The following is a 9,912-nucleotide window of genomic DNA, read 5'->3' as shown; positions in this document are numbered from 1 at the left end:
TTCAGCCAGCTTCTCGTCAGTATCGACTTGGTCAGGTGCGTACCGGGTCATGTTGTTGAGCGCACGGTCATATTCGGTCACAGTCATGCGCCCTTGGGTCAAATTGTAGAATTCAGATGCCTTTGCCTTCCGGTAGCTCTTGGGCACGTACTTATTATATATTTCTGTCTTGAAGCCTTCCCAAGTCATCCCCGCTGCTTGATCTCGGGGCATTGTCTTCATCCTGGTATCCCACCAGAAGTCAGCAGACTCGGTTAGTTGGTAGGTCACACAACTCAACCGTTCCCTATCATTGCACCCTAAGATTGCAAAAATGCGCTCCAATGCGCGTATCCATGATTCAGCCTGGGCCGGTTCTCCCATTCCATCAAAGACGGGAGGTTTTTGCTCTAGAAAAAGCTTCACAGTTTCACGGTCAACCGGAGGTGGAGGAGGCGGTGGTGGAGGGATGGGTTGTGTCACACTCTCTTCCATCGTCTGAGGGGTAGGTTCGGGATTGTTACGTCTTATGTTGCGTCTTGGCGGCATTCTGATTCAGTACCACACGAGTTACTATCGCATTTATTCAAAATCCAAGAATAGTCATGTGGCATAGTTGAAAAGTGGAGATCAAGGGGCAATTGCATCATAAAGAGCTTTTGCAAAGGTATCAAATACAATTGCACAGAATGATAACAAGAGAGCAATTGCAAAATAGCATAGCAGGAGGTGATTGTAGAAGAAGGCGATTGCTCAACAGGGTAGAAAAAGGTAATTGTTTAATAATGTAACAAAAGACAATTGTACAATAGAATAGCAAAACATAAGGGCACAATTGGGATAGAAAAAGGCAGTTGCACAACAGAATAATACAATTGCATAATAAGACGGCAAAAGGCAATTGTACAATGGAGTGGTCAAAAGATAGTTGCGCAATAGTACATCAAAGGTAATTGTGCAATATGATAGAAAGTGACAATTACAATATAGTATAGCAAGAGGCCATTGCGTCATAGGCTAGCAAAAGATAATCGCACAAAAGATAATAAGGGATGGTACCAAATCATTACACAATAGGATAGCAAAAGACAAGAATTTCCCATAGAAATATGAAAAGTTGCCTCGAAGAGGTCTTAGTTCCATTATAACGAAAACAAATGACAAAACGATGTCAAGGTCAAGCAAAAATGGTAAAGTATCCAAAACATGGGAAATCGTAATAAAATATTATAGAATTATTATGTTTAATCCCTTCCATCCTCATCTTCCTTCTCCTCGGTCTCTCCAACGCTCTCTCTAATTGGGTCCTCCTCCTCTACGGGATCCTCTTCCTCGGGATCCTCTTCCTCACTTTCCTCCTCGACACCCGCAGGTGGAGGGGTCATCCCAAACCTCCCATTGACCTCTCTGTTGCTTCTTTGAGGGGCTGCGACACGCATCCCGAGTCTCCTTGTCTTAGGAACACGGGAGACGCGTGGCTCCTCGTCGCATCGATACTTCCGCATGCGGGCTGTACCCGGCGGATAGATATGTGGAGGTGGATCACGTGGCGGTCCATCAAATGCCGCTGTCATGGCCGGAAGCAGCACCTTTATAAGGCCAACCAAATCCCCTCGCGCGGTGTAATCGAGCGGGCTATACCATATGAAAAACTGAGACGCCTGAGCGGTCCACTCGCTCCAAGGAGATGGTAGAGTGTGGATGAGCTTTTGGATCCCCTCGTGATGGGTAGCTCCCCCATATGCATAGGCGTTCATCCATTTACTGTAAAACTCGGTGACGTAGGTCATGAGGAAGAGCTCCCCGTCCCACTCGTAATCTCGGTAGCGCTCAACCGGGTGGTCCCTTTCGCTGGAGTAGCGATTACGCATCAGAGCATAATACCGTTGGGCCATAAAAACTCAGCATCAGCACAAGGATCGAAAGAAATAACGGTGTATGAGGTTTCGAATGATGCTGAGAATATGATGGGTGCGTATATATAAATCTCCAATGATGGAGGTGTGCGGGTAGTATCATATCAAGAATGAATGGAATTTCATTTCCGAAGCAAAAAGGTTCGTGCGTTTTTGCATTTCGTTAAGTCGCGATATATATCCCCACGCGTCGCTTGCCTTGCGTTAGGCTTTTCCTGCCTCCACGTTCGACACTATCTCAAAATTTTTCATTCATACATGATTTACAATTATGTATAGCAGCATGCTCAAGTTCTTTCACATATTGCCTCATAAAGCAATTGAATAATCACAATCATATAACTTCATTCATCCAACGTATATAGAGTTATCACATATTTGCCAATTTTTCCTTATCAAGTAAAATACAAGTTCATCGCATAACGACATTCATCATCTTGGGCATAAGCGCAAATATCAATTCCATATCCATGCATTTTCATCCATTCATATTCCAAGCAAAAATTTCGAAAATATCATATCAACTTTGTTCCCCATCGAAAATTTCAACTTCGGTTAATCAAATCCCAAACTCACAAAAGTATTTTTACCTCTTTTTTTTTTGTGGTTGGGCGGAGACGAGTTGTGGTGTTGAGCTATCGATGTTTATCAATTTATCAAATTACACATGCATAGATTTTGACTCAAACAAGACTCTTGGGTCCAGAGCGGAAAGAACTGAGGCTCTGATACCAAACTGTCACGACCGCCCCTTAGGGTTAATAAAAGCGGGCGATCGCGACTTAAAGGGGTTTAGATGAACGGCATAGAAGACTAGGGTTTTCAATAAAATTTGACTAAAAACTAAGTCTAATAAATAATGCGACCAAGAGTATTAGGGTTTAATGAATAAAGACTAGGGTTTAGCATTTATTCAAAAAGTGTAACGAGTTTCAAACATCCCATCATAAAATAGTTTCAGAATTTAAATGAAAAGTATTCTAAGAAAAATATCACAGCGGAAGCATCCAAGAGAAGAGTGACGTCATGTGTGAAGACACAACGACACTCGGAATTTCAAAACCAAAACAACCACAGTTCATTATTAGTTCCTGCTCAACACCGCCAACCGCCCGTCGCCGCTCAACCTACATATAGGGAAAACATATGCAGGGCTGAGTACTATGAAATAATACTCAGTGGCTCATGCCGAAAACATTGTAAATACAGTTTATGATATCATGCCGTACGTAAGTAACCGTCGGGGTTTTTCTTTAGAAAGGCCCGAGGCACTCAAAATCATTTTTTCATTTCAAACATCGACTGATCAGTCATTTTTCCCATAGACGTTAACCATATCTGCCAATACATGACAAGGAATGCGGCCGCAAACCAGGTCACTAGACCGGCCAGCCCGTACGCTAGCACACAGTCTACCATAGGTGTACACTAATCCAAGTAGGGTTTGCTGCCCTACGAGGACCCGAATTCGATTTATAAATAGTGGCAAAAACCACATCAGATAGGCACGTAAAAACCAAAACAAGGCATGAAATCACATTTATTCTCATTGATAAAACATTAGGACATGGTCCTTATTTAAAAAGAGAGCCCACCTCGATCCTTTAGTTTTCAAGTTTCGCTTTTCCTTTGGTATCACGCGTCTCGCACAAAATTTCACCTTTGGATAATGTGTCCCCGATTAGTCACTAACATGGACTAAAATCATGCATGTCCTAGATCACTCCCCTTTCCCAATCAACAATAGGAATCACATCATATCACCCATCTTTGCATATCACATCACCTCATCACATATGTAAACTCATGTATGTCATTCAAGCATACAAATATAGTTGTTTAACCAAAGTAGAGATCTGGCAGCTCTGCGCAACTTTTTTGTAAAAATTATTTAAAAATCATCCGACCTCCGATGGGGCTAAAACTTTATGACAAGGCAGTAGACTCATCAAATAACATTCAGTTTAAATTTCATGTCAAAATACCACTTTTAAGTCGGGCAAACCAAAGGCGTAACCTACTGGTCGAGAAAACACGTTTTTGGCAGAATCGCGCAGTCAACTTTAAAAATTCACCATAAATTCATCGTTTAGCCAAATGGGTCGAAATTTACACACAATATAGAAGACATCACGAAGTTTACACAGGAAGAAGAATCGGTCAAATCGGAGTTCGTTTGGTTGGTCAAAAATACATCAGAACACACTGTTCGGAAATCACAGATTTTCATACTGATAGCAATTCGAATTAGGGTTTATCCCTACTCATTCAAAATCAATCTTTTCATGGTTTTGATATACAATCATGCTCAAAAGAGTCCTTAAACACATATTTTCATGAAATCGCACATCAATCACCGAGGATTCAATAAATCAACAAGCAATTGCAATCAAAACGCACTCACACATATGATTTCACATTCCCACCGATTAAACCCTTAGATCTTCATTCCCTACACTCTCTACATGCATGAGGGAGTCAAAGAAAGTCTAGATGGAGAGGATTGAAGAATATGGGTTTGAATTTACCTTTTCTTGGACGAAATAATCGGTAGGAAGCAATTAAAACCTTGGTTCTTCAACAATCTCTTGGAAAATTGATAGGATCTTGAGTGAAATGGATAACAAGTGGGAGAAGAGATGAAAAAGGGGGTGGGGCGTGTGGTTTGAAGAAGTGGGCGTGTGATTTGTGTGTTAGGTTTAGGGGTTGATCCTTTGTTTATAGGATTAAGAAATATCCCACAATTAATTGAAGATTTGGGAGAATAATTGAAATAAATGATTGAGATATTTGGGAAGATTTTGGGGGAGGAAATGGCGTGTCATTGATGGAGAAATAAGGAGGATATTTTGTAAATCATGGCTATTTAATTAGCCATTGATTTAATTTAGTATTTTCACGGAGCAGAATAAAATAATACGGAGCAAGAAAATCAATAAAAACCCTCCCAAATAATATGAAAATAGGCGTGTTATTCAATTCCTCCCACAAGGAATAATTTCCAAATATTGATAAATAAAGTAGGGAAAGATTTGCTAGGATATTCCAATTAAAACATGGAAGGAAATAATTAGGGATCAAAATAATTAGTGAATAATTTCTTCTTCCACAAGCTAGGAGATTTCGAAATCTCCCTAATCAAAACAATAGGGGCCGATTTTATCAAGAAATAAATAAGATAATTAGGCTTTAGGATTTAATTTGGATAATTATCCCAAAACAAATAATTAAATCCAAGAAAAATAAATTCCTCTCCAAATAATAATAGTGGTCGAAAATTCCCTTCATAAAAGGGCAAGGTAATTATTTATGATCCTAATTAAATCTCACTCCCCGAAATAATATAATTCACCATGATATATTTCATTCCACATTAATTAATTTAAGCCACTTCATAAAATCAACGAATTTGACTCGATCAAATCAAAATTAGGTCACCATTTCAATCACATAATAAATCCGTCATTTAATTCGGCAATCAAAGCAATAAGTACAACATCTTAGGGTTCGAAAAATTAGGGTTCGAAAAGTGGGGCGTTACATCCTACCACTCTTAAAAGAAATTTCGTCCCGAAATTTGGTACTCTCATGGGAAGAGTTCTGGGTATAACTCCATCATCTTGTCCTCAAGCTCCCATGTGGCTTCTTCGTGCCCGTGGTTTCTCCACTGCACTTTCACGTAGGCAACTTGCTTATTTCTCACGTTCTGGACTTTTCGGTCTAAAATCGTTTGGGGTCTCTCCTCATAGCTCAGGTCCGAATTCAACGCGACCTCCTCGTAGTGAATCACGTGCTTTGGTTCGAACACGTATTTACGTAACTGTGACACATGAAAGACATTGTGCACGTTCCCAAGGTTCGGAGGTAGCGCCAAGCGATATGCAACAGGACCCACTCCTTCAAGGATTTCATACGGTCCAATAAATCGCGGTTTCAATTTTCCCTTGACGCCGAAACGTGTTATCCCTTTCGACGGGGATACTTTGAGGAAGACTTTGTCGCCAGCTTGAAATTGCAAGTCGGTTCGCCGTGCATCCGCGTATGACTTCTGTCTGTCTTGAGCTTCTTTTATCCTTTCACGAATTTGTCGAACGATTGCAACCATTTCTTCGACTGCGCCGGGCCCGAGTACCCTTCTCTCGCCAACTTCGTCCCAGTAGAGCGGGGATCTACACTTTCTCCCGTACAAGGCTTCGTACGGCGCCATGTTTATCGTTGCTTGGAAGCTGTTGTTGTAGGCGAATTCGATCAAGGGGAGTGCGGACTCCCAACTTCCTCCTCGGTCTAACACTACGGCTCTCAACATATCCTCGAGGGTTTGGATCGTCCTCTCGGATTGTCCGTCCGTCTGCGGGTGAAACGCCGTGCTAAAATTCAAACGAGTCCCTAGCTCCCGTTGTAGGCTGATCCAAAATCTTGAAGTGAACTTCGGGTCACGATCAGACGTGATCGTCACTGGGACTCCATGCAGTCGCACTATTTCCCTTATATAAATTTGAGCTAGCTTATTTGATCCATAGGTTATGGGAATCGGTATGAAGTGCGCACTCTTGGTGAGTCGGTCTATAACTACCCAGATGGCAGTATTCCCTCTTTGCGTCTTTGGCAATGCTGTCACAAAATCCATGGCGATATGCTCCCATTTCCACTCGGGAATTTCTAGTGGTTGCAACTTTCCGTACGGTCGTTGATGTAGAGCCTTCACCTGTTGGCAGGCTAAGCAGCGCTCCACAAATGCCGCTATATCCCTCTTCATACCATTCCACCAAAAGGTCTTCTTCAAGTCTTGATACATCTTCGTACTCCCTGGGTGGGCGGTGTAAGGAGTCTCATGTGTTTCACTCATGATTTCGTTTTTGAGTCCTTCGTCACTCGGTATGCAGAGTCTCCCTTCGAATGTGAGAGCATTGTCGGATTCCTCACGGAAATTCCCAGATTCGCCAGTTCTTACTTCGACTCGAATTTCTTCCAATTTCGCGTCCATGCGCTGGGCTTCAACAATTCTTGTTCTTAGATCAGGTGTAACCATCAAGGTGGCAATTCGACCCTTCACTGTTTCGGGTGCCCTTACCACTTCCAAACGCATCTTGCTAAATTAGCGTATCAAGCTTTCTTCTTTGGTGAGAAAAGCAGCCAGTTGGGAATGACTCTTCCGGCTCAAGGCATCTGCCACTACATTTGCCTTGCCGGGGTGGTAGTTGATGCCACAATCATAGTCCTTTACCAATTCGAGCCATCTTCATTGTCGCATGTTCAAATCCTTTTGCTCGACGAAATATTTCAGGCTCTTGTGGTCCGTAAAGATCTCACACCGAACTCCGTAGAGATGATGTCTCCAAATCTTTAAGGCATGTACCACCGCTGCCAGTTCCAAATCGTGGGTTGGATAGTTCAACTCGTGTGGCCTCAATTGCCGGGATGCGTAAGCAATCACCTTGTTGTTTTGCATCAACACACATCCAAGTCCCACCTTCGAAGCGTCCGTGTATACCACGTAGCTCATTCCAGGCTCTGGCACGGCTAAGATTGGTGCGGTGGTCAGTTTATCCTTCAAAAGTTGAAAACTTGCCTCACACTCCGGGGTCCAATTGACTTTTACCCCCTTCTTGAGTTGTTGGGTCATTGGTCTCGCTATCTTGGAAAATCCCTCTATAAATCTTCGGTAGTATCCTGCCAAACCCAGGAAGCTTCGAATCTCATTTGGTGTCGAAGGTGCCTTCCATTGTTGTACCGCCTCAACCTTGGCGGGATCCACTCGGATTCCTTCTGCCGACACAATGTGACCTAGAAAGTTGACTTCTTTCAGCCAAAACTCACACTTGCTGAATTTGGCGTATAGCTTCTCGGTCCTCAACGTCTCCAAGGTAATTCGCAGATGCTCCTCGTGCTCTTTCTCATCCTTCGAGTAAACAAGTACGTCATCTATGAAGACCAAGACGAATTTATCCAAGTATGGGTGGAATACTCGGTTCATCAAATCCATGAATACTGCGGGTGCATTTGTCAATCCGAACGGCATTACAACAAACTCATAGTGACCATATCTTGTGCGAAAAGCGGTCTTTGGTATGTCCTCCCTTCGGACTCTCAATTGATGGTATCCGGACCTTAGGTCCATCTTTGAGAACACACCGGCTCCTCGGAGTTGATCGAATAGGTCATCTATTCTCGGCAGTGGGTACTTGTTTTTGAGGGTCATTTTGTTCAACTCCCTATAGTCGATACACATCCTCATCGACCCATCCTTCTTCTTGACAAAGAGCACCGGAGTGCCCCACAATGAGACACTGGGTCTAATGAAACCCAGGTCCATAAGCTCTTGAAGTTGTATCTTGAGTTCCTCTAACTCTTTAGGCGCCATTCGGTATGGTGCCTTGGACACGGGTGCCGACCCTGGCTCTAGGTCGATTGTGAACTCCAATTGTCGATCTGGCGGTGGTCCAGGCAAAGCTTCGGGGAAGACGTCTGGAAACTCTCGTACAACGGCAACATCTTCCACTTTCCTTTCTCCTTTCTCCTCTCCTTGTAGATAGACAAGATAAGCAGGACGCCCTTTTCTCACCATCGCACTAGCTTGAAGAGCGGAGATGATAGACGTTCGCCGGTTCATCGAGATTCCATAGTATATGGTGGGTTCCTTCCCCGGGGCTTGCAGAGATATTTGTCTCTCCTTGCAACGAATAGTAGCAAAATTCGTAGCTAACCAATCCATTCCCAAAATTATGTCAATATCCCCCATTGCCATGACTTGTAGGTTGTGAGCGATTAACTTAAGTCCTCCCATAACAATTTCTACGTTCGAGCATGTTCGAGAAACCTCTATTACCCCTCCCACTGGTGAGGACACCATCATCTTATGTTCAGATTTGTAAGCAGGTAAACTTAAGGTGTCCACACACAATTCAGATATGAATGAATGTGATGCGCCCGTATCAAACAATACAACAATGGGTGTGTCGAGGATTTTGCCCATACCTGTCAGGTTTCCCTTCTCGTGACTCCCATGTTCAGTCTTGGGTTGTTTCTGACTCAAGGCATATGCTCTAGCCTGAGAAGGGAGTCTTGGGCGGTAAGGTTGTTGTTGTCGCGTAGGTTGATCGCGATTTCCCCTTGATTCAATTTGCAGTGCCCTTGGCTGCTGGCGGGATCCTTGAGTGTTCTGCCTCGACCCCATTCCCACATTCTTGCTCGGACACTCTCTAGAGAAGTGGCCATTTCCCCCACAGTTAAAGCACTTGGTGGTGTTCTGAATTCTACACTCTCAAAAATGGTACTTGGAGCACACATTGCATTGGGGTGGCTTGGGCCGGAAGTCGCCTCTCTGGTTGGATGAGTTTTGCCCTCCACCATACTGTGGTCGGTTCTGGGTGGGCTGGTACCTCTTGTTGTCATATGGGGTCCCATTCCCCTCCCACTTCCTCTTCTCTCGAGAGTGGTGTGGTGGAGGTAGTGCCAAAGTAGTGTTTTCCTTCATCCTCTCCTTGGGCATAGCTGCCTCAATATCTAGCGCAAGGGCTAACGCTTCCGCGTAGGAGAGTCTCCCACGACTAGCCAACGACATCCTTATCTCATGCCTTAGTCCCTCACGGAACTTTTCAGCCAGCTTCTCGTCAGTATCGACTTGGTCAGGTGCGTACCGGGTCATGTTGTTGAGCGCACGGTCATATTCGGTCACAGTCATGCGCCCTTGGGTCAAATTGTAGAATTCAGATGCCTTTGCCTTCCGGTAGCTCTTGGGCACGTACTTATTATATATTTCTGTCTTGAAGCCTTCCCAAGTCATCCCCGCTGCTTGATCTCGGGGCATTGTCTTCATCCTGGTATCCCACCAGAAGTCAGCAGACTCGGTTAGTTGGTAGGTCACACAACTCAACCGTTCCCTATCATTGCACCCTAAGATTGCAAAAATGCGCTCCAATGCGCGTATCCATGATTCAGCCTGGGCCGGTTCTCCCATTCCATCAAAGACGGGAGGTTTTTGCTCTAGAAAAAGCTTCACAGTTTCACGGTCAACCGG

General features: G+C 43.8%; 1 protein-coding gene across 1 annotated transcript; it reads right to left on the bottom strand.

The window, feature by feature from the left end:
- Nucleotides 1-1,058: 1,058 nt before the first annotated feature.
- On the bottom strand, nt 1,059-4,807 carry LOC121746479. The gene is made up of 3 exons (XM_042140328.1): nt 4,424-4,807; nt 3,491-3,555; nt 1,059-3,022 (listed from the first exon to the last, which is right to left on the bottom strand). The coding sequence occupies exon 3, from the start codon at nt 1,872-1,874 to the stop codon at nt 1,224-1,226; it is 651 nt and encodes a 216-aa protein (XP_041996262.1). The 5' UTR covers nt 1,875-3,022; nt 3,491-3,555; nt 4,424-4,807; the 3' UTR covers nt 1,059-1,223.
- Nucleotides 4,808-9,912: the final 5,105 nt, after the last annotated feature.

This window comes from Salvia splendens, chromosome 9, assembly GCF_004379255.2.
Source record: "Salvia splendens isolate huo1 chromosome 9, SspV2, whole genome shotgun sequence".
Lineage (NCBI taxonomy): Eukaryota > Viridiplantae > Streptophyta > Magnoliopsida > Lamiales > Lamiaceae > Salvia > Salvia splendens.
The sequence above is the reverse complement of the archived record's forward strand: the minus strand, read 5'-3'. Positions and strand labels throughout refer to the sequence as shown.